The sequence below is a fragment of the Typopeltis vanoorti genome, chromosome 3, assembly GCF_054136105.1.
Source record: "Typopeltis vanoorti isolate ZY-2024b chromosome 3, IOZ_Tvanoo_1.0, whole genome shotgun sequence".
Taxonomy (NCBI): Eukaryota; Metazoa; Arthropoda; class Arachnida; order Uropygi; family Thelyphonidae; genus Typopeltis; species Typopeltis vanoorti.
Window position 1 is genome coordinate 174,448,659 of NC_143551.1, and position 26,143 is coordinate 174,474,801.

The 26,143-nt window shown below is 36.2% G+C and overlaps 1 protein-coding gene across 1 annotated transcript in view; it reads right to left on the bottom strand.

Annotated features, from left to right (window-relative positions):
• The window catches only part of Dbct (Dihydrolipoamide branched chain transacylase E2), a 101,794-nt gene that overhangs the window by 75,096 nt on the left and 555 nt on the right, over positions 1-26,143 (bottom strand). Inside the window, exons 2-3 of the mRNA XM_090416208.1 lie at positions 21,738-21,846; positions 14,585-14,660 (exon numbers count right to left, since the gene is read on the bottom strand). Of these exons, the coding sequence (XP_090272334.1) occupies positions 14,585-14,660; positions 21,738-21,846 (185 nt within the window). The remainder of the gene's footprint in view (positions 1-14,584; positions 14,661-21,737; positions 21,847-26,143) is intronic.

Genomic DNA, 26,143 nt, shown 5'->3' on the forward strand with positions numbered 1-26,143 from the left:
AAAATATATAAAAATTAATGAAAATTGAAAAAAAAAAATATTAGCACACCCAAGTACTAATGTAACATAGGTCTATAACCTTTCATAGGTGGAAGTAATGTAAAAAAAAATTATTTGTCCTCCAGACCATGGGTGTGCAGTCTGATACTGTATACACCTTGACCATTTCCTACACATAGCTAATATCTTTCTCTTGAAGTTTTTAATCTTATGAATGTAACTGTTTATATGATATATATGTCATTTTTTTTTTCAAATAACTATTTCTCTTTTGATTCTTCAAAATGCTAAATCCAATTTAATGTTCTCTTTTTCTGTACATTTCTAATATGTTCATACATGCACATTTCTCCAGAGTGGCCGCTTTCCCACATAAGCAATTTCACAAGCACAGCAGGCACAAAAGCTGCCCTCCATTTTTCTAATAAATCATCCTGTAGACAGGAAAGGAATGGGATGACCTGGGATCAAGAAGAAACAGTTGGAATTGAAGAGGGTTCTAAAATGAATAGGCAGAAAGGGAAATGGCTCCAGTCAAGCATGGAGAGATCACATCAAATGAACGGTATCAGTGGAACTAGCTGAAGATCCAGAAATGAGCTGTTGTGTTTGTATACAAATGCTAGAAGTATAAGAAACAAGGCAGATGAAATGGTTGCACTAATTGTGTCTGTTCACCCAAAGATTGTTGGAATAAGTGAGACATGGTTGGAAGTGGACGACATCCTGACAGGAATAGAGATGGAAGGATATGATGTATTTTGTGAGGATAGAAGGGATAAAAAGGGATGGGGAGCGATATTGATGATAAAGAGTTGTCCATACAAAGTAGAGATGCAAGATGGAAATAGTGCCAGTGGTTTTGAGGCCAATGGAATAAAATACTTGGTTTGATGTTGTTATAGACCAGGTAATGTGGATGGTGGTGATAATGAAATGTATGATCAAATTAGCCAAGCAAATAAGAAAAGGGTGATCGTTAGGGGCGATTTGAATTATGGCAATATAGACTGGAATGATGAGTTAGCAACTGGAAGCAAAGAAAATGAGTTTCTTGAAGGAAACTACCTCAGACAGTATGTAACAGAGGGTATGGGAGGATTGAGGGTCTTGGATTTGGTCATCTCATCAGAGGATGTAATTATAAATGAGGTGTCAAATCATCCACCAATTGGTGAGAGTGACCACGAGGTGATTACCTGGGTGGTTGCCAGCAGTGGTTTTCCCCCAATCTCCCACTTTTTTCTGTAGAAAAAAGTGGGAGATCGGGAGAGAACCAGAGGTCATTCCTGGAAACTGTATAAATAGGGTGTGAGTAGGGGAGTGAGAAGCAGGTTTCTTTCGTGCAGAGTTGTAAATGATTGGAATGCTTTATCTGAGAGTGTGGTGTCTGCAAGGAGTTTGAGTGTGTTTAAGACATGGTATGATGAGCTGTGTGTGTGATAAAAGGCCTCCCAGATGAGTCTTTGACTCCATGAGGTCTTGGGGTAATAAAGAAGAAAAAAATGATTTGTTAGGAAGATTCTATGATCATGGAAGCCATACTATTGATTATGGTGTTTCAATACTAAACCTATTCAGTCAGTAGTCTTTTTTTTTCCCTTTTTTTTTTTACAAAAGGTAAAGTGACAATATCTCTGTAGTTATAATTTCCTTGATAAATGAAAGCCTCTTGGTGCCAGTTATAAGATATTAATCATAATTTTGTGACAATTTTTAATTAGTAACTTTAATCACTGTTTTTGATAAGGAATGTACCTGATATGTGAAATGCAGCAAGTAGGTATCCTCTGTGTTTGTTTTCTTTCAATACTGCATATTAAAATTTCTTCTGGCGAAATTTATATGGAAATTAATATGTCCAAAACAGAGAGTTTCTACTCTCGTATATTTCAAGTATGAAACTTATTCTGAGCTATAATTCTCAGTATCTCAGACATGGTGGTAAAAATATTAGAAAAATTAGTAAAAAAGAGAATTCAAGAATGGGCAGATAAAAATATGATACTGTATGATGGTCAACATGGCTTTGTGAAGCCATGGTCATGCCTTAGTAATTTATTAACTTTTTATAATAGAGTAATAGCTGAGTTGGATAAAGGAAATGGCTACACGATGATTTTGCAGGATTTTGCAAAGGCATTTGACAGAATACCACATGGAACTCTGTTAAGCAAATTGGAACAAATGGGGATGGATATGACACTGGTTAAGTGGATAGGAGGGTGGCTGCTGGACAGATATCAAAAAGTGGTATATGGAGGGGCAAAATCGAGGTGAAAACAGCACTGTGCCATAAGGTTCAGTGCCGAGACCTTTGCTGTTTAATTTGTACATAAATGATATAGGAAATAACCTGAAAGGAAATATTGAGTTGTTTGCTGATGATGTGAAATTAAGTAGAGATTGCAGTGCCATCAATATATGGAGAGTTTGGAAGACAATTTAAATAGGCTGTCAGTATGGGCAAAAGTTAATGGGTGTCAGTTTAATGTCGAGAAATGTAAAGTTATCCATTTTGCGATAAATAGATTAAAAGCCATGTATTATATTGATGGCACTGCACTCCAGGAAATAGATGAAGCTAGAAATTTAGGAGTGGTGGTAGACAGAGCTAAAGTTTATAGGACATATTGCTAAGGTAACCCATAAGGTTATTTGGCTATTGAAAAACACATTAACAAGTAGAGATATAAAAGTTGTTATTCCTCTTTATAAGGCTTGGATATGCCCACATCTGGATTACTGTCATCAAGTCTATGCCCTTGGTTTCTTGGGGAATGAGGAAGCAGTGCAGAGGATTCAGAGGTGAGTGACCAAAATGGTGAGTGGCCTGTGGAATGTTCCCTATGAGGATAGACTGACGATGTGTGGATGAAGAAGTTGGTTGATAGGAGAAAAAAAGAGGGGATATGATAGAAACATTTAAGTTGCCTAAAGGGTTTTATAGGCTAAATGCAGGGGAAATGTTTCAGCACTTGGCTAGAGGGATCTATATATATCCTCAAGAGCTTCCGTAAATCAGTCAGTATAGACAAAGCTCTTTGGTAGACCTAGGTTTGATTCCCATCAGTGACGTGAGGAACCTTTATCTGGTCTCTTTTGACAAAACGTGAATTAGCTGGTCTCATACGAAGGAAAGGGGGTTTTCCACCTGGAAACTTGGGTTTTTCATCCCCTAGAATAGGCAAACTGGTAAGTCATGAATATGTCCCAGCCAGATACCAGTCCAGAGCCCGGACAAAATTAGGGAGGGAGGAAGCAATGGTGAACTACCTTGTAAAAATTTCACCAAGAACACTTTGTGGGCAATGCCTACAAAAGTCACCTAGGGTCGGAAACGACTAAAAGGGAGAACCACCACATATATCTTCATCATCATCATCCATTGTGAATCCACTGCTGGATGAAGGCCTTTCCAAGATTAATCCAAAGCTGTTCGTGAATGGCTCTCCTTCCCCATATCACTCCTGAAAGTTTGATGATATCATCAATCCACCATAATTTGGGTTGGCATTGTGGTCATTCTTCCTCTTGTGGAATCCACAAGAGGAAGAATTCTTTTGCCCATTGTTGATCTTGTCTTTGAGCAATATGCCCAGCCCATTGCCACTTCAGATACCGAGCATACGTCTTTCCATACTAAATTGTGTTGTTCTTAATTTTTGAATTTCCTTTGCATTCAGTGACTAACAAAATATCAAAGAACAACATAATAGAATTTGATCCAAAGATCTGATCGAATAGCAAGTAATGCTGCCAAATCTCAAAAAGATATATTCTCAAGATCACCAACAATAAGTGATATACTGATAAAGAAATTGAAGACTTTTATCATGATGTATCCCAAAAGAAATGTATACAACAAAATAAAACATCATTTCAAAATTGTAATGGGAGACTTTAATGCCAAAGCTGGTATACAATGATCAGATGAAAGATGATGGTAAATTTTAGATATGGAATGAAAGATGATAGAGGAGCAAGGCTAATAATATTTGCAGACAAAGTAAACCTATATATCATGAATTCTTTATTTCAAGAAAAAATAAACACATAGAAAGTAGACATGGAAAAGTCCAAATGAAAAAAACTAGTAAACTGACTTTATACTCAGAAACAAAAAACACATCTTTCAGGACTGTTCTGTTATCAACACCTTCAACATTGGAAGTGACCATAATATGGTATGCAGTAATTGATTCGAGTAAATTCAAGTAAATGAAAGAAGAAAAATGTTTAAAAGATCAAAGCAAAATATAGATACACACAGTTTAAATTAAAAAGTTATATTCCAACATGAACTAAACAATAAATTTAAAAATCTTATTATAGATGACAATGCTGATCCATCAGAAAATAATGGCACTATTATCCAAAACCTTTTACAATGCTCACTTGAAATAGCTGGTACCACAGAATGAAAACATGACAAAATTTGACACGACACATCCCATAGAATAAAGCTGAATAAATTGAATTGTGCAAAACAATCTGAAAACATATCACAGAAGAAATAAGAAAATTCAATTGTAAATTCATAAAACAAACAATTGAAAACAACCGTAACCTCAAAAAAGCCAAACAACAATTGATCAACAGTAATAAAAAGATGGTTGCAGTTATACTACAAGATAAGATCATAACCAGAGATACACTGCTTGGAAAGAAATCAACAGACACCACAGTGTGAGGAACAAACAGCCATGGCATCCACCTTAATAAGATGTAGCGCCTCCTTTTGCTGAAATAACTAAACCAATTGTATGGGGCATACTTTCCACAAGTGCACGATAGTAATGTAGGCATGTAATGAAGTCCTGGACGGTTATGGGATGGACATCCCTTAACCTCACCTGATACTCCAGGTCATCCCACAGATGTTCAATAGGGTTGAGATCAGAGCTCTGTGGAGGCCAGTCAAGTGGGGTGATGTACATGCCCACAAACCACACAGTTACAGCAGCAGCCTTATGACACAATGTATTATCTTGCTGAATGAGACAATGGTCAATTCTGTAGAAATGACACAAAGTAGGAAGCAATGCATTGTCCAGAATGATCAGATATCTCTCAGAGTTCAATGTTCATGGCATCACACACAGAGGTCTAAGGCCAAACCAGGAAAAACAGGACCATACTATGGTCCTGTTTTTCAGGACCATCACCTCTGAATTTCATAACTGGGGTTATGCACTCTGGTAAGAGCTGTTCACTGGGCATCTGCTGCACCTACACCTGTCCATCCACCCTGGAAAGAGTGTAGCATGATTTGACATTCCATAACAACTTTCCAAGCTTCCACATGCCACTGTATACACTCTTTGCACCACTAAAGACAATGCTGTATGTTGGATGGGTAATTTTGGGCTTGCATATTGCAGTCCTACAATGGAAACCCATGTTTCCTTTCTTTTAGGCTTGCACGGTGATCCGAATGCATTTTTGGAAATTATGGAGACAACTACCGTGTTTGAATAAAAACTTTAGTTTACTATTACTAAAATTTTACAATTCGACGTTTCGACCTTTATGTCAAGGTCATCTTCTGGAGCGTACAAATATACACAGGAAACAAGCTATACTACAATCATACTGGTTCGTTAAAGACACTGACTAACCGCTACCACAATTGTTGGCCTGACCTCTGGTAGGAAAAAAAAAAAAAAAAAAAAATTAAATTTATACATCAACGCTAAAGTCCTATTATTTGTGTTGTCTACTATATACATATATTAACATCATTCCAGCCAGTTGGAGTGAAATGGTTTCTAATAATAGCATATTGGCTAGAGTCCTGACTTATGTTGAATCTTTCAAATTAGGTTGGCTGAATGTGCCATCCAGATCCTTGGAATTTTCATACCATCTTTATTGTTGATATTTGGGTGGTTTATCAGGATTTCGCAGGATTCTTTAAATTTTCTTTCGTACCATGTTTTTGTGCGGTGTAAGGAGCAGGTGCTTTTCCAGTTGATTTGGTGTAAGGTGTTGAGTGCGTAGTCTGAGAGGCCTGCTTCACCATAATGGTTATATTTAATGTGTCTAATGTGTTCTTTTTTGCGTATAGGGATTGTCCGTCCTGTTTCACCAACGTACGGTAAGTTACAGGTGCAGCAGATGCAATAGACTCCAGGATGTGCTAATGGGAGGAGAGGATCCTTAGAGGAGCTGAATATGGTTTTAAGTTTAGTGGGTGGTTTAAAGGTGGCATTGAGGTTATAATGTTGTAGGATTCTGTTGATTTTTTCTGATAACCCTTTAATGTATGGGATGGCTATGGTTTTACTGTAATCTAGATTCGTTTTTGTTGTGGTTTTATAGAGTATTTTATTGACAGTATTTTTGTTATAGCCATTGTTTATGAATGTGTCACTAATGATTTTTAGTTCTTGTTTCAGGGCTTGCTGGTTAGAGCAAATAGTTGTGGCTCTGTTTTTAAGGGTGTTTATGACTCCATATTTTTGTGCTGGGTAGTGATATGAATTTGCATGTATGCATTGGCCCGTGTGTGTCGGTTTTCGGTAGACCGTGAAGGATAGATTGCCTGAAGGAAGACGTGTAACTAGTGTGTCTAGGAATGGGAGCGAATTTTGGTTTTCGATTTCAATGGTAAATTGTATGCGTTCGTGTTGTTTGTTTAGGTGGCTGAGGAATGTGTTTAGTGTTTGTCGACCGTGCGGCCAGATCGCGAACACGTCGTCAACGTATCTGAGCCAGATTGTCGGTCGAAGCGTGGCGGAATCAAGAGCCCTTTGCTCAAAGGTTTCCATGTAGAAGTTCGCGATTGGGGGGGAGATAATGGTGAGCCCATGGCCGTACCTTCCTTTTGTAGGTAGAAGTTGTTTTGCCACACGAAGTAACCGGACTTTAGTACGTGGGCAAAGAGGTCCGTAATGTCGGGCGGAAATTTGTTCTGTAGTAGGAGAATTGTGTCATTGATGGGGACATTAGTGAAAAGGGCAGAAACGTCAAAACTGACTAATAAGTCGTCTTTGTCGAGTGTTATGTTTTTGATTATGTTTATAAAGTGTTGTGTGTTTTTTACGTAGGAGGGGGAATGACCTACCAACTCCTTGAGTGTTGACGCTAATTTCTTGGCTAGGTGGTAATTGGGACTGTCTATTCCTTCCACTATTGGTCGAAGGGGCACATTTTGTTTGTGTATTTTCGGAACCCCATATATTCTGGGGGGGCGGGCGTAGTGGGGTTTGAGTTTTTTAACTGTGTCTGGTGGCCAAGAAGTGACGGACTTTAATAGTTTTTCTGTTTTGTCCTTTATCCTCTTTGTTGGGTTATAATTTACCATTTTATATGTGTTGTTATCGGCTACTAGTTGGTTCATTTGCAGTATGTATTTTGACCTGTCAAGGACAACAGTAGCACTGCCTTTATCAGCTTTCGTTATTATTATGTTTTGTTTGGCTTTTAACGATTTAATTGCTGCTAATTCTGTTTTAGTCAGGTTGTTCTGTATGGTTTTCTTGGTATTCAGGACATTACTGGTTTCTAGTCGTATTTTGTCTGCTATGTTGTTAGGTAGGGATCTGATGCCTCTTTCAATGTGGTAGATAAAATCTAATTTGTTTACCTTTTTAGGCGCTATTGCGTAGTTCAGTCCTTTATTCAGCAGCGTGAGTTCGCCGTTGTTCAGGGTGTGGCTTGATAAGTTAATCACATGATTCTTGCTTGTCGGTGGTTGGTCACTTCTTGTCTCCCTTGTTTGTTGTTCATTGTTGTTTCTCGGGGAGGAAGTCCTCTGATTGGGCGCCATATTTTGCCATTGTTTCAACCTGTGGAATTTTGGAAACCCATGTTTATGCCTCGGTTTGCATATTTTTGTGCAGATTCATGTTCCAGTCAATGCCTGGAACTCTGCATTCAACGTGTTGGGCAACAAATGGCAGTGTTTTACATATTATCCTTCATAGCACCCTACAGTCACGTTTGGTGAGTGTGGTGGGTCATCCACTGTTGGGAACACTTGCAGTGGACTCCCTGTGCTTCCATCTCAGTATGGTATCACTGATAGCTGACCTGTGATGGCCCAATTTGTCAACAATTTTCTGAACAGATAGGCCTGCAACTGCAACATGGCATCCTATTACAACACCTCTTTCAAACTCCATCAGTTACTTTCTTGCAGCCATTTCACCCGGGCAAAAAGAAATGAAGAATTCTAGTCACTATTATATCAGGATGACAAATCAAATGAAGAAGAAGAAAACTATGAAATAACTGAAGTGTCACAGATTCTACGAGAAGAATTATGTGGAGCATCCAAAGTTTGCAAAATGGAAAAGCTGCAGGTGAGGATTGAGTTATAGCTCGACTTCTAAAAGCAGGTGGAGAAATGATTTACAAAATCTTGAAAAATATATTTACCCTACATCTAAAGAAAAATGATGTCCTAAGAACATGGAAAAAGGCTATCCTTATTCTGATATGCAAAAAAAGACTTAAAGAACTACCAACCTATCAGTCTACTATCAGTAGCTTACAAAGTGTTTACAAAAGTCTTGGCTCGTAGGTTTTGTGCAACTCTAGACCTATCACAACCAAATGAACAGGCAGGCTTTTGACGTGGCTTTAGTACAACGGTGTTATGAACATCAACTACTATTATATCTTAGTTTTATTGATTATGAGGAAAGCATTCAGCAAAAACTTATGAATATGTAGAGGCATTATGAAACAAGCAAGTAGAGGAGCCATATGTCAGGATCATCAAATCAGCACACATACACCAGTGTAATGGCTTGGGAACTGACAAAGAATTACATAATAGCATCGATGCATGAGTGTATCTCAAAAGTCAAAAGGCTCAATAAGGTAAGTGGAAAATAGATAAATGAGGGAATTAAGAATGAAATCTGGAAGAAAAGCACTTTGGGGGCTGCACAAGATGAATAATGGTAATAATCAGTTGCATGAAGAATATAAAGAGCAAGCCAGAAGAGTGATTAAGTTAGTAAGGACAACAAAAGTGCTATATGAGCAGAAATTAGCAAATCAGGCCAAGACAAATCCTCATGAGTGTTTTTCAATATGTGGCATGTAGCAAGAAGAATGATTATGGTAAGATGATGTTAACTGACAAAAATGGGAGATTTGTAACATCTGCAGAGAACACAGTTGAAGTTTTCAGTAAGCAGTTACATCCTCAGGGAAAATGAAATGAGAGAAGACTTAATGTGAGTGAGCAAGAGGTATTTGAGTAGTAAAGTAAGCTAGATGTGAATAAGGCAATAGGACCTGACATATCACCTCATGTACTAAGGGAATTTCCAAATAATTAGCATCTGCCTAGGCCTACCTGTTTAACAACAGGCACAAGTCCCAAAGGAATGGAAGGAAGGCAAAACTGTTCTACTTCACAAAGGTTGTGATAAGGCTAAGATAACAAATTACAGGCTGATTTGTATATCTGGAGTTGCAATTAAGATACTGGTTGATGAGAGATAGGATATGAAAATGGGTTGATAATAGTGGTATTCTTTGTGCTTGACAGCACGGGTTTGTTAAAAGGAGGTTGTGTTTTACCAATTTGCTTATGTACAATAACAAGGTGATGAATGTAATGGACAAGGGAAATGCACATTCATTAATATATTTATATTTTGCAAAGGCTTTTGATAGATTGCCACTACGTTGGTCAAAAACTGAAGCAGATGGGACTGGATAACAGACTAGTGAGTTAGACATGCGACTTACTATCAAATAGGCATTAGCAAGTTATGTATGGGGGGGCCTTACCTCAAAAGAGGAAAGTCACTAGTGGTGTGCGACAGGGGTTGTTTGGGGATCACTGTTATTTAACTTGTATATTAATGATATTGGGATAAGCTTAACTGGTAATATACAATTGTTTGCAAATGATGCAAAACTGGGCTGGATAATACGGAATCAAGCAGATGTTGTGGCCTTACAGGAGGTTTGAATAGATTGTATAAGTGGCTACAGTATGGAATTGTCAATTCAATATTGCAAAGTATAAAGTTCTAAAATTTGGTAAGCCACAATGGGATGTAAAGTACACATTTGGTGGAGAAATTTTGGAAGAAGTTGAGGAAATGAGATAAGAGACCTTGTAGTGGTGGTGGACAAGGATCTGAAGTTCAGAGGCCACATTGCAGAAGTTGTGAAGACATCACATCAGGTTATGAGAATGGAGAACCTTAGCTTGTAAAAATAAACAGGTTCTGGTTCTGCTGTATAAGGCCTTGATCAGACTTCATATGCATTATTGTGCACAGATTTGGTCCCCTGGTTTTTCATGGTGATGAAGATATATTGTAGAAGGTCCAGAGAAGACGACTAAGATCATAACTGATGTTTGGGATGTGGGATATGAGGAGAATTTGAGAGAATGCAGTTTGCAAAGACATGTGAATAGGAGGAAGAGAGGGGATATGATTGAGAGATTTAAGTTGGTAAAAGTTTGTTACCAGGTTAATGTGGAAGAAATTTTTCACAGAATGGGAGAAGGAGATAGAACAAGGGGACATACCTGGAAGTTGTATAAGGATATAAAGAGGAGAGAAGGATCAGGTTGTTTGCATGGAGAGCAGTTGGAACAGAATGCAATGGCTGACATTGTCATGAATTGAGATACAATGAATGAGTTTAAGGAATGGTTTGATAGGCTTTGTGTGTAACAGTGCCTCTTGAGATGAGTCTTTTTAACTCCATGGAGGTCTGGTGTTAATAATAATAATAATAATAATTATACAACCAGAAAACAAAGCGGCTCTTCCCTTCTAACAAACTCTAGTTTCTCTAGAAAGGACATTTGATTTGTTACATGTTGAACAGATGGGAAAATGGAAGTATGAGACAATCTGCTGCAGCCTGCATGGTGTAAATGTGTCACAATGAATTAAGAATATTTAAAATTTTTTTTTTTGTGTGTGTGTGGGTGGGTGTGCATGCGCATGTATATATTTCTAACATTTCAAATCATATAAGTTAACAGATATGAGTGAAATTTCTTTTTGAACATTCAATTAAATTTTGTAACTGCTATTGAAATAGCAATAATCTGCATGCTTTTACTTTAGGAAATAAAAGATTAGTAAACTTCTGTAAATTATAAGTGGTTAACTATAATAAGCCTTTATTATAGGTCATATATATATATATATATGACCTATAATTTTTGGTCAAGTCGTATCAGTATTTTCACTGTAAATGTACATGTGTTACAGATATGAGTTGTTAAAACGATAAGCACTCCATGTAGGCCCATTAGTTAACTTATTAAATGTTCTCAAAGATATTAATTAGTAATTAATATCTTTGAAATCACAAGATACACTGAAAGAAGACTAAAGTGGTATACAAAAGCCATTTTCTTTAACCAAAAAATTATGTAAAATAGTTGAAACTATTATTCATCACTGAATTAAAAAATTTAAATAAGAATGACTACCTGAAATGCTCCCAGGCATGGCTCCAGAAATCCACTTGCCACAAGTGAGTAAACAGAGACAAGTGACGAGTGAATTTTCGGTGTCATTCTAAATGCATTCAGAATATATGATTTTTTTCTGCATAATTTACTTCTTTTTTTTTTTTTCTTTTCTTAAAACATGTCATTCACTGACAGGTTATTTAATCAGGGGTTGCTGCCAACGAATTCATTAGAGAAATTTTATTTCCAGAGAATTCAAAATAAAAGTTATGGATATAAATTCTTTAATCCAAACTACAGCGTTCTCTTTTAAAGAATTAAAGAAATTGCGATTTTAGTTGCCGGCTTTCTCTAAAAGTCATAATGTAAGCCAATCAATTTCACTTTCTTTCCATTTTTTATCTCCTTTAAGATTCAGAACTTTATTTTTTTTTAGTTTTTTTCAGTGATTAAATATTCAATCTGCCTCCCACCCCTCTTTTCCAACAGTTGTTTCATAAGTCTGACTGGCAGAGTGGTTAGCATATCCGCTCACCAGCCAAAAGGCTGTGGGCTCGAATCCCACTGTGGGCATGGATGTCTGTGATTGTCTCTTAAATTACTAGTGGTGGTCGGCAGTAGATGGTGTTGGTGTAGATGATGAAGGTAGTTGCAGTTGGTGGAGTGGTGGAGACGGAGTGTTGTAGAGTAGGTGTCCTCCCTCGATGAGTCTTTGGACTCCCTGGAGGTGTTATGTAATAATAATAATAACAATCTACTTTCAAGTTCCAAAAATAATTTCTAATTTCTCTCACAGCAATATGTAGGATTCTTTTCACTCCACACATGCTCCACCTATGTGACATACTTCCGGTTTTAATTTTTGTCATTATTATTCTTATTTGACACCTCCAGGGAGTCCAAAGACTCATCGAGGGAGGGGTACCTGCTTGTTCTACAACTCTATCTCCATCTCAATCCACCGATTGACCGCAATTACACCAACGCCATCTATCGCCGACCACCACTATTTTCACAGACAATCACAAACATCCATGCCCACTGCAGGATTCGAACCCACAGCCCTTTGATTTATAGCTTCATGACAAAATCCACAGATTTTGTCATGAAGCGATAAAAAAATGAGCAGCCATTACATGTAATAGTTACAGACTTTACTTGAAAACAGTTAATCTTGCACACTTGAACTGTGCAAGAAAATATGTACATTTTTCATGTCTTATGCATTTAAATTAAATTGCAGTTATCTCCGATAAATAAATTTTTAATTAAATTAATGCATTCATTTAGTTCAATATCTATTGTACACATATATTATATGTACCCACGATGTATGTAATAGACAATCTATTATTTAAATAATAATAATTGTACTTTTCTCACAATATAATTTCATTAACAAAATAAACCAGTCATTACAAACACAAAAATTAAAATTGGCACAAACATAATTAAAGAATGTGTTATTTTGTTTTATTAATATAACATTTTTTTATAACACCTATAACAATATTGATATAAAGTCTACTTTATATCCATAAGTTTACTTGCTGAAGCTATCATTATATTGAATAGCTTCAGCGAGTAATCTTTTTTTGGGCTAATGGATTTACATTGTATTTCTCGTAATTCTGATAAATGTCCTTACATTTCTGTACTCATCACATTACTATAGTCATTTTATTTATTTATCTATCTATGTGTGTGTGTGTGTGTGTTTTGCTGCAATTAATTTATTATTCATTATTAATTATTTTTTTTAGCTTTGTTCTCTGTATAAAATTTTCAATAAACAGAGGAATAAAACAGGGAGATATAAAATTTCCAAAACTCTTTACATCTGCATTAGAGGAAGTTTTTCATGAATTGTAATGGAAGAATTGAGGAGTTAAATTTAATGGAAAGATTTTGACTCATCAGTTTTGCTGATTATACAGTTCTCTTGACTAAAGATCAAAATTAAGAGAATTAACTCAGGTATCCAGTCAAATTGGGTTAGAGATAAACTTGAACAAAATGAAAGTGATGATTTAATGTTAAAAGAATTATACTGGAAGATGAAGAGATAGAAGAAATTAAAAAAAAAAAAAAATTTTTTTTTAAAAAAAGGGTACAGCTAGGTTGGATCACTTTTGGGGAAATGAAAAGGTATCTTCTTCAAAGGTGATATTCCCCCCCCCCCCCCAGTTTGGAGAAAAACTGTGAATAGCAGGTTGGTAATGATGTAGCTTTTTCATGTTATACTATCATAAAATCCAGTATACCCCTCACAAGGGAACATATCTGGAATTTGATGATGATACATCTTTACTTAAATTCCAGTTTCCCTGGTTAAAATATTTGGTTTGCTAACCTTCCCTCCCCCCATTCTGTGTAAGTGATTATATCACCTGAGATTAGCATTGCTAACACATTCTTGAATGCTAATAATGTCAAGTTCTTTCCTAATATCATACTGCCAATGATGCTATCTGTTCACTCCTCTAATCTTTCTCAGAGCTCTCATTTATGTGGTCTCCAATCTTTAATCAAGTATTTTATTTGAAACCCAGTTCTAAGATCAAAAGTTAGAATCAGTTTGAAAACTGTCTTGTATACAAGTTTAGTGTTTCGACTAATTTCTCCCTTATTCCATATAAATGTATTCAGTTTTATATGGAATAAAAGAGAAATTAATCAAAACAGTTAATTAAACATAACTCACAAACAGAAAGAGAAGAATGTAAAGGAATCTGCTTCGTGCGCCCTCCCATTTGATAAGATCAAGAATGAGTATGCAGGATGTTGTTCAAGGTATTATGCATTGAAAATGGAAATGGGCTGGACATGCTGCAAGATATAACAGCACAAGATGGCCTAAATTATTATCTGAATGGGGACCTATGGATGGCAATAGACAGAAGTGGAAGACCAAAGAAGAGATGGCAAGATGAAATTGTTAGGACTGCTGGAATGCAATGGATGAGAAAAGCTGAAAAGAGAATGAAACAAAATAAACTGAAGCAAGCCATCATCATTCAATCCAGTTGGTCATAAGACGAACAAAAATTCTGATAATAATAAAATTATACTTCAGCATTTCCATTTTAATTGTTATTGTAAACTAGTCTTCTACTGATTTTTCTATCTTTCATTACATTTTTGTCACATATAATCAAGACCATAACTCACCATTCCTTAACAGTAACTTCACTAATACCTTCTCCAATATCTGAAAGTTTAAATGAGACTAATTCTCCCCAGCATCCTAATTTCAAATAAAATAAAATAAGTAAATAATTTTGTTATAATACTCCACCTATGAAAGGTTAGAAACACATAGTACATTACTTTGGTTAGGCTAACGAGTTTTTCCCACACACACACACACACACACACACACACACACACTACTTACCAATAACTGTCCAGACACCCCTGTTATTTGAAATTATGGAACATTCCAGGTTTGTTAATAAACATAAAAACTGGCATACAGATAGTAGGTAGCAGTATTTCATCATAGCAGTTGAACATAGATGGTATGGCAACATGACACGAACTCAGTGACTTTGAGAGAGTTGTCATCGTGGGCTGTCACATTGGTGGCATGTCCATGCGTGCCATTGTGCTCAACTGGAGAATCCAAAATCAATGGTTGGCAATGTGATCAACAAATGGCATCACTAGTGTAGGAAAACACCCAGAGCAGCCACCAAAAATGACTGACAGAGATGGGAGGGAATTAAAATGTGTGGCATGCAAAAACCAGCTGCAATCAGCACAGACCATCCCTGATGAGCTACAGGGCCAGTAATAACACCATGTGAGCCTAATATTGTATGAAAAGAACTCCATTTACTGGATTTCCATGGAAGAGCAGTAGCACACAAGCCGAACCTCACAACAACAAACAAGGCGGTTTGTCTGGCCTGGTGCAAAGAGCGTGTGAACTGGACAATTGACCAGCAGAAAACAGTACTCTGGAGTGATAAATCAAGGTTCACCTGTTTCCAGTCTAATAGCAGGATGTGGAAGCAGCCTGGTGAATGCTTGTTACCACAGTGTGCTATACTCACAGTAAAGTTTGGTGGTGGAGGAGTAGTAATGTGGGGTGCATTCAGCTGGGTTGGAGTGGGACCACTGGTCAATGCCCGTGGTTCCATGAAGGCAGCTTAGTACCTTGATATTTTGGATAATTAGGCACTGTCAACGCTGTGGAGTTTTATGAAATGGACCCATGTTACTATCAAAACGACAATGCCCCATGCCACAAAGTTGCAGCTGTTATGGAATGGTATGAAGAGATGGGTGCTAAACGACTGCCTGGCCTGCACAGTCCTGACCTCGACTCTATCAAACACATGTGAAATGAATTGACGAACTGGAGCGGTGATTGAGGTTCAGAGCAGCACATCCTCGGTCTGTCGATGAAATCAGTGCTGCTTTGGTGGAGGAACAGAGAAATTTCACTCGATGCCTGTCACACATTGGTGAAAAGTCTCCCTCAAAGGGTGCAAGAGATGATCAAAACCAAAGGTGGACATACCCGACATTAGGGGTTTGCCTGCTGGTATCAACTGTAAATTGCTAAAGTGTCTGGACAATTATTGGTAGATAGTGTGTGTATATATATATATATATATATATATATATAGTATTTTTATTTATTATTTTTACATAATCTGGAAGCCCTGTTTCAGAAACTAAATGTAAACAAGTTAAATCAGGCCTCCAATGAAGACCAGTAAGTGATGAAATTCATCTCCCTTCTAAAGATAATCACAAACATCCATGCCCATGGTCAAATTGGAACCTGCAGCCTGTTAGATAGTATATACACTAACCACTCAGTCAACAACTTTCACATAAGTTTAGTTATTATATGAAAGAGCAAGTTTTTATTAATTAATTAATTAAATCAGGTTTTATATATATATATATATATATATATATACACTCTTGCTCTGTTATGCTAGTTTTTTTATTTTTTTTTTTCAAAAATTAGATTCTGGAATTTCTTTTTGCCCACTTGTGCAAAATAACTTTTATCACAGGACAGATTCATACTTCCTAAAATGGACTGCTGCACTAACAACTTCAAGTAGGAATATTATATTAGTGCTGATAATTTGAATACAAAAGCATACTGAAACAGGTAAGCACAGTGACATAGGTTGGGAAAGGACATGATGAAGATGGATATGAGGTTGAAGAGGAGATTATATCAGGACAAAATGATGGACTGAACACAGGTGGGGATGAGATGGATATGAATGATAATCATAGTCAGGATTAGGAGAATGGGAGTGATTAGACTAAAGGGAGAGGTATAGTATGGTAGCTAGAGTAGGGAATGATGGTGTTGGTGAAATGGTCACAAAGAGAGTGGGACTGTTATGTATATTACTAATGTAAGGAATATTAGAAATAAGGAAGCTCAGTTTACTGCACTGACTGAGTTAGCATGCCCATAGATAATTGGTGTAAGTAAAACTTGGTTCTGAGAATGTTATGCATTTGATATATTGCCACATGACAAGTTGAACATAAGCTGCAGAAGATAACAGATTGGTTAGATGGATGGATTGAAGACTGTTTTCTGAATGATACCAGCAAGTTATATATGATGAAGTGTCACAAAAAAAGAAGATGACATGCTTCACTGTTCTGTTCATTGGTCTCTACTGTTTAACTTACTTGTTAATGATATTTCGTGTGGACCAACTGAGGATCTTCAGATCAAGAGAGACCACATATTATCCATACCAGCTGCCATATCTTCTCTTATTCACACTAGATGTACTCACTACTTCAACAGGCAAACTGTTCCATTCACTCACAGTTCTCTGCAAGAAAAATCTAGTTTTCACTCATTTCTGAATGGCACACACAGAAACTTAACTTCCACAAATGCCGTCGTGTTCTCTCCCCACCTTCCATAATGAAACATTTCATCAACCAATATTCTATACGACTGTCTCAGAAGTTTATAGAAACATCTATCACATTACCCCCTCTTTTTCCTGTCAACCAATATATATATATATATAGTCCTTATACTCTCAATCCATAGGATATTGAGATATTCCATAATCTCAATATCCTCTGTAACTCTTCTTTGCAGCCTTTTTCACAGCTTCTTTATACCCTCAGAATATAGGAGACTAAATTCTGTACCCAATAGTCCAGTTGCAGTCATAGCATGGTCTAGTAAAGAGGCAAAATAACTTCCACATCCTTATATGTTAATGTCTATTTCAAGCAATTTCTGCTGTCTGATCCTTAAACTTCAACTTTCTAACAATCATAATTCCAAGATCGTGCCAAAGTGCATAACTTTACGAACTGACAGGCATTATCATTTGCCCACATTTCTATCTTATTGAAATCACCCTTAATGCTGTATGTCAGTAACATCTCTGACGGCCCTGCCTATCTTTGCTTCATCAGCAAACAACTGAAGATTTCTAATTAAACCTTCTCAATATCATTAATATATAAACAGCAATGGGCCAAGGACTGATCACTTGGACACACCACTGGTTACCTTAAATCTGGCAGATTCAAACCTACCCATCAGCTACCTGCTTATCCAAGCTAATAAGCTTATATTCCAATCACATATTTTCCAATTAATGCAACAGCCTTTCATGCAGTATCCTATCAAAATGCCTTAGCAAAGTCCACCAGCATCACAGAGTATCCATTCCTTTTATCCAAATCAGCCATAACATTACCTATTATAAAATAAGATCAAATTGCTCAGACATGACCTCCCTTTACTAAATCCATGCTCTTCCTTATAAAGTATAGCTTGTTTATCATCAACCGATTTCAGTATGTAAGTTCTTACAAACTTATCTAAAATCTTCACCACCATGCCAGAGATATTGATGTGGGTCAGTAGTTAGACCAACGGTCTTTATGCCATCCTTATGCAATGCAATTATCATACATTCTTTCGATACCTGTGGTATCCTTCCTGAGCTCTAGACCCTCCTGCTCATGCATTTCTATTTCTTCGTCCAATATAGTGATGCACAGCACATTTTGTTATATACACCAGATTAATAGATCTTAATGAAGTGAGCACTTGTTATTTGAACAGTATCATCTGCCTCTGACAATAATGTTATTCTTCCACATTCATTGTTTCTTTTAGTTGCAGCATAACAATAAAATTCTTTTGGGTTGCATTTAGCCTGTGCAACCAATTTCTTCTCATATTTCATGTCAGATTTCTGTAGTGATATATTCAGATAATGTCCCATTTAACACCTTTACAAGGCTTCCCATGTATTGCTGACATCTTCTCTATCCAGTAACTGATACCATGGGACTAAAGATATTCTGCTGAGTTTGGCATAATTTCCACTTTGCAGTTCAGCATGCAACCTGTTCTACCTGTAATATCCATATACTTAACTGCTTCCATCAGTAACATTACAAATTCACTATTCCTCCTCTTGAATGTTTTCTTCTCCTTCTAGTCTGCATCTTCATAACCGAAATCAACCATAATGATGACGATCCTTCTTATATCAATATGATTAATCTACCTGTTGGTAGCAGCAAACTGTGTATTTTGCACTGAAAAACCTCTATTTCACCTAATTCTAAATCTCTACTCTAGTCAGATTCAATTCATCTGCAATCATTAGCAGTGCACAGTCTCCCTTTTTTTACTATCTTCCCTGAATATATCATATACATCATATTACCTAGTCTAGCCATAAATATTGTTACAACTTGAACAGTGCATAAACCTTTGATCTATCAGTAAATCATTTACAACTTTCAGTACATACAAACCACATGTATAATGTGCATATAGCAGCACTCATTGTTCAAAATGTCCCTCTTTTGCCTTCATGCATGCCCAGAGTCTGTGAGGCCAGATATTGATGGTGGCGTGCACAACATTCAATGGAAACGCTGCCACTGCTAGCTCCAAATCCACCTTCAGGCTAGCAATGCTGAGGTGTCATTTCTTTCAGGCTACTCTCAAGCTTCAACTACAATTTGAAGTCCAACAGATTCAGATCAGGACTTTCAGATGACCAATTAGATATGTGATGATATATGTGGTTGGGCACATTTGCCTCCAACCACTGTTGTGTGGTCCTCACCTTGTGTGAAGGAGGCGAGTCCTGTCAGAAGGTCCACTGCCTACCGTGAAACAAGGTGTTTCAGGGTAGATAGTGTTGTTCAGGAGCTGTATCACAGGTTCCAGCACAGTTTCTCAATACACTTTGGCAGAGGTTTTAACCTCTTTCTAACAGAAATGCAACTTGGATATTCACTGATACATCATCCCCCCCCCCCCCCCCACCAAACCATCACTGATGCAGGGTGATGACCTCTCTGAATCCTGGATGTTATGGCACATGCTTGCGACCATCTGGTGCATATATCCAATCATTTTGGTGATTAAATGACTCTTCAGATCTTCAATGATGGAAATCTTCTCATCTGTAAAAAGGATATCTCTGTGTCTGTTGTTCGCACATTGCTGCAGAAGTGCCTTTGATTTTATCATTCTCTGCTGCATAAGTTGTGGTGTTAGGAAGTATCCAGTAGAATGACATAGGCTCTTAACCCTCAGATCATCAGTACATGTGACATCATTCTCTGTGAAATGTTCATCTTCAACATCACTTTCTGTACACTCACAGGATTATGGCGGAGGTGTGCCTTCACAGTCCTCACAAGCTGTCGAGTCCTAATGCAGTGTGGTCGACCTGTTCTTTGGCAGTCAGATACGTTTTCTGTATCATTATAACCAGTAATAGTTCAATATACAAACATCCTACTGATCCCGATTGTTTTTAGCATGTTGAAAATAACAGGAGGCTATATATTCCAACCTTGTGAAGTGCTATTACAGCTACACAGTTCTTATAATCTCCCCCAATACATGGTTAACCCATATAGCTAGACAACTCTCTCTACTGATTAACATGTGAATATTGGCTGCACACAGTGCCACTAACGGAACCAGACTTGTGCAATTCTGTGGGCAGGATAGGTGGGGTGGGGGGAAAAGTGTTATAACAGTATTTATGGCAAGACTGTGTACATTCCTATAAAGATATCTCTTACTGTTAATGCTAAGAATATCACACCTCTAAAAAGTGTATTTCAAGAACCCTTTTAATCCTTTCAAGATATTCATAAATTAAATTAGTAAGTTAGATTATAGTTATGATTAAAGGTATTTTTTTCACTAAAGATAAAAAGGTTTATTTAATTTTCCTAAGAGAATATCAAACTCAAATAATCTAATATCAAATTATAATATTCATCTCGATCAATGCACTGGATTATTAACATAACTGTTTAAGGAGTAGTGAATCCAATAACCTTGATCATTTAGTGCTTAACTAACAGAAAAGCAATTAATGATCTGCATAAAAGTTTTATTTATTACATTCACATTATTTATACTACAACGTAGTCCCATTTAATTTTAAGAATCTGAACTGACCTAAAAATTTACTGTGCCATCAATACTAGTGTCTTGCAAACTTACCACTCGGTCAAAATAAGACAAAGCAACAGTGGCAGCCAGTGAAGTTTTTAAGTGGGGGTGCTGCCTATACAAAATTTAAAAAAATCATTATTCTTTTCCTAATTAGTAACCAATTTATTAATAAATAAATCTGTAGATTTATTTATTAATAAATTGGTTGATTAGGAAAAAAATAATTTTTTTAAAATTATTTCGTATAGGCAGCACCCCCACTTAAAACTTCACAGGCCACCACTGCAAAGCAATAACATTAGCCCTGACCTGATAGGATAGTATTTTTAAGATATAATGTACTTTATGAGAACACCAGAGCTGCTTCAAGTGCACGTGTTTTCTGTCTTAGTTAAGATATACAGATCACTGATTAAACGTATTAATAACAAAAACTCCAAACCTGAACTAAGCTGATGGCCTGGTTGGCCAAGCAGATAGTAGCAATGCTACTCTTCAATTGACAAGCTGTTGGTTTGAATTCAATTGCAGCATAAATGCTTGTAAATGTCATCAAGTGATAGATGATTTTCCGTGCCAGGTGTAAAACCATAACCTTGCTTATTGGAGGCCTGAAGTGGCTTGAAAGAGTTCCATGTTTGTTATCTAGAGAGAGCAGGACTACTTGATTATCTTACCCTTGATACACCTAGAATACTAATGCATGGTAAGTTTATAACCTTTCATGGGTAAGATGAACATAAAAAATAAACCAAAATTTACAGAAGTAACAAGTAGTGCATGATATGCTTTAGTATCAGTTAAAGTATATTACAACTACAGTGCTAATAACAACATGAAATACACAGTATCTCTTACCTGCAGTCATATGAATATTTGTTAAAAATACTGGAAATGGCCTCAGTCCTCTGCTGGAATGGTAACCAAATCCACTACAGTAGTGAATACAGAGAACATGAGAGTTTCTCTATAATAATGGAGTTGAAAATATTAGCTTTAATAAAAAGTATAAGATAAGAACATATTATATTCACATATGAATGAATTAATGAGTTATACTCATTATTCCTATTTATATAAAGACAATATAAAGTTAAAAGACTTCAAATAATATACATATGCCATCAATCATAGAATAATAATTTAATACAATATATGAAAACTTCAGCATGACTGGCCGTTATTTATATGCCAAATACACTTATCATGAGGTGAATGTGCTTTGCCTATGTATGTGTTTTTTACTGTATGTGTTCTCTAGTGTTTGCTTTTTTGCAAGTACTTGAGTTTCCATAAATGGAAGCTTTGCCATTTCTGGATTAACTTGCCTTCAGTTTAAAAAGTGTTTATAACAGCTACTCACATTCTATGTGGGATTCAAATCTAGAACTAAAGGATATCATCATTTCTGACTGCACTACAGAAGCTGCATGTCAAAATATTCAACTACTGATAATAAGGATTTAAAAAAAAAAAAAAAAAAAACATTATTATTATTATTATGGGCAACTCCAATGAGTCAGACTCATCGAGGAAGATCCTAAACATCATGTCAAGAACTATTCAGCATTTGCACAGTATCTATCACACTTTGCTTTGATATCATTCACAGTCATAGCACCCACAACAGAATATGGCAACCAATTCCACTCATTCACCACTCTCCAAGTAAAAAACCTAGTTCTAACACCTTTACTAACTACACTCTTGCTCAGTTTCCATGGACGGCCCCTTGTTCTCCCACAACTACCAAACCTGTTCTGAAAAATTTCCTCTGAATTAATCTTGTAAAAATCACTCAGTAATTTGAATGTCTCAATCATATCACCCCTTTTTCACCTATCAGCCAGTTTCTTTAACATACAAAATGTCAACCTGTTCTGATAATGTTCATTCCATAAACCTGCTACTATCTTTATATGAAAAAAAAAAAAAAAATTAAAATATGCAGTTTGATACATAGGAGGTTGTTCAATCTATAGTGCATTAGTACAATGGATTGGCAAAAGTTGAGGAGGAAAGAAGAAAAGTGTTAATACTGGATTTGAGGACCTGTGGATTGTACTCTATGAAATGCATAGGAAGGAAGACTGGTCCAAAAGACCAGTCTTCGACCTGTTCTGTTAATGTTCATTCCATAAACCTGCTACCATCTTTATATGAAAAAAAAAAAAAAAAAAAAATTAAATATGCAGTTTTATATATAGGAGGTTGTTCAATCTATAGCACATTAATACAATGGATTGGCAAAAGTTGAGGAGGAAAGAAGATGAATGAAAGATGGAGTGTGAAATAGCTGCTGCACATGTTTTAACAGATTCAGAAAGGGGTGGGGGGAGAATTACTGATGTCAATTCTAATTATCAGTGGCCATGGAAATACTTGTAGAAAATGCAAGTAGCATAAACTAAACTTCAGTGGAGTGAACTGGTAACATGTGGATCATTAATCACTAATTGCTCACGTCGTACTAAGACAAGTATTTTTAGGTGCTTTGAAGGTACCAACACAAATGTGAGAATAGTATTCAAAGATTAGATGACTTTGCAATTTGTACTAGTGTAAACTGTAAATAACTATTCAAAAGTAACACGGTGAGCAAAAGAAAAAACTAATTTTTTTTTGGATGCTGAGAGACAGTATATATAACATGTTTATACCAGGAAAGATTGGAGATAACAGTTATCCACTGAAGATAAATCTCATCTTGCCCAGAGATTTCAGCATTGTAAAAAAAGTAAGGCTGAAAGAAAAGAGTTCATTTTTTTTACAAGAAATAAGAAAGGATTGAGTTTTATTACCACCAATGAAATTAACAAAGTCATCAGACTCCATTGGAGAATGATCTAGAGAGAAGAATTTAGAGTTAGAAGTGATATGCTGGAAGTTTCAGTGATTTATGCAGCACAAGGTTTGAGAAGGTTTGTCAAATTAAAAAGAGTGCAGTGTATTTTCATCAGCAAAACTGTGTCTTGAGTTTACAGTCAAACGGATAAGGTCATATATATAGGAAGAATACAACAGATAAAAGAACAAAACCTTGCAGAATCAGCATCAATTGCAAAGTTTGAGGATAAAGAGCCATCCCACAACCAGCATCCAAAAAAGAAAGCCACCAACTTAGTTGCAGAGGTCAGAAGACAGACCTACGCAACAGGCCTTTGTGCCAAAGAGACAAATACCTTAGAGATTCTAAGAACAATCACCTGAGATTCCACAAACTTCTCTGTGACATTCATGAGCAACAAGCTCCCCAGTTAATCAACAGTGGCAGAATACATACTGGTCATTGTTTATTAACTCAGAACCTCAAGGTAGCATACGATTGATTACACATAGAAAGGCTTAGGTGTTGATGATTATTTATAATAGTGCTTCACACAATAAACAACACCAAGTGAGGAAAATAATTAATTAATTTATCGAACTTACTAATATTTCATTAGTTTTCTACCCAGCATTTGCAGAGAACAAATTATAACTGTGCCAAGTAGACAAACACTCAACTAAATCATTAGAAATTATTCAAACTGTTTGATAATTGGAATTGTTTCCTGATGATTTAGTTCAGTGCCTATGTGCTTGTCAAAGTTATTACTTGTGCTCTGAAAATGCTAGGTAGAAACCAGTGAAATATTAGTAAGTACAATAAATTAATTTATTTTTTTATCTCTCTTGGTGTTGTTTATACCATAAAGTGCTATTATGAAAAGAAGTTGATTGTTAATGATCTATTCAATTACTCTGGAAAGAACTGAATGAGGGGAAGTGAATAGTAATCTGATAGTAAAGATTTTTCACACTTAGGAATGGGTTGAACATGGACTAATTTCTAGGCGGCACAAATTGATGCTAGTGGAATAAACAAACATAAAAGGGTAACACAGAAATGAGACAAATCTGGGACACAAACCTTTAAAACAATTGGAGAAATGTCATCAGGACCAGGAGACCTTCTGATATACAATCTAGACAAGATTCTTCAAATCACTTTCTAGCAATTTAAAAAAAAAATAAATAAATAAATAAAAAAAAGGACCACTGGATATTGTAGGTTTGGAATGGTAAGAGGATATTTACCAAATCATCTATGCATGAATTAAAAGAAAGTAAGAGACCATGAGATTGGCTTTTTCCCACAGATAAATGATGCAAAATAACCAGGTAAGTGTAACAGAGGTGGAAACGCATGGTTAAAAGTTATGGCCAATAGCATAATTGTGATTTGGGCATATAGCATAAATGCTTATAAAAATTTCCTACTTTTAGTCCTTTTAAAATCAGTTTTAGATGTGTTAATAATTTGCTTTCATTTATTTTGGAGTTTGCTATAAACAGAAAAGAATTATAGATTCTAATAAAAGCCAACAGCTACATGCCTGATCCTTCTCTTATATAGCCTTGGCACACTTCTTGGACTTAGAGAGCCAAAACTTAGATAACAGATGTGAATTTAAATTAGAATAAATATTTCTACACTCATAAAAATAAGTATATCAAAATTCATTTTGATCATTTTTGAAGTAATGATTTTCAATTACCTCAGTTATTATTGTGGTAAAACTGACAGTCAATCTGATTCCCTTAAATTTCTGTACCTGTTTTTCTATTGTCTCTGCATACTAGAAATTGCTATTACTATGTGAACCTCTCCAAGCAGCCCAAAGACACATTGTGGTCTCAGTTCAGTATATTTGTGTACTGACCATCAAGTGTAGAGGAAGAGAAAACTGGCTGACTGTTTAGATTATGCCAAAGTATCAAACACTGTGAAGAGGGTGTATTATGCCTTCCAACTGCATGTGCTATTCAGGATGAAAAACCTGAGATACTAGAAGAAAATGTCCTACCACTTTTATTATCCAAGACATATGATTAAAAAAAAAATTACTCACTCTCATGCAAGGAACCAATGCAAAAGAAGGTGTTGTGTTGTGGTGTTGTGTGTGTGTATGTATGTGGAGAGAGGGGGGGGATTCCATTTTACATATGCTGAATAAAATGGGTAGAACTAAAAGCTGCCTCATTTATAGGCAATGCTAAATTGCCATATGCAAGTCTAAGCTGATTGACTCTCCAGCAGTCAATGCCAGAGGGGATCGACTTAGAGCTGCATTGAAGAAACCTCCACCCCGTTACGGAGTCATGGACTTCATGGAGATCACATATAAAAAACTTAGCTGCCATTTCAACTGCTACAAATTTCAGCAAAATCGTGGTACTATTTTTTTTTCTCGTGTATTAAATTAATGTAACAGTAGAAA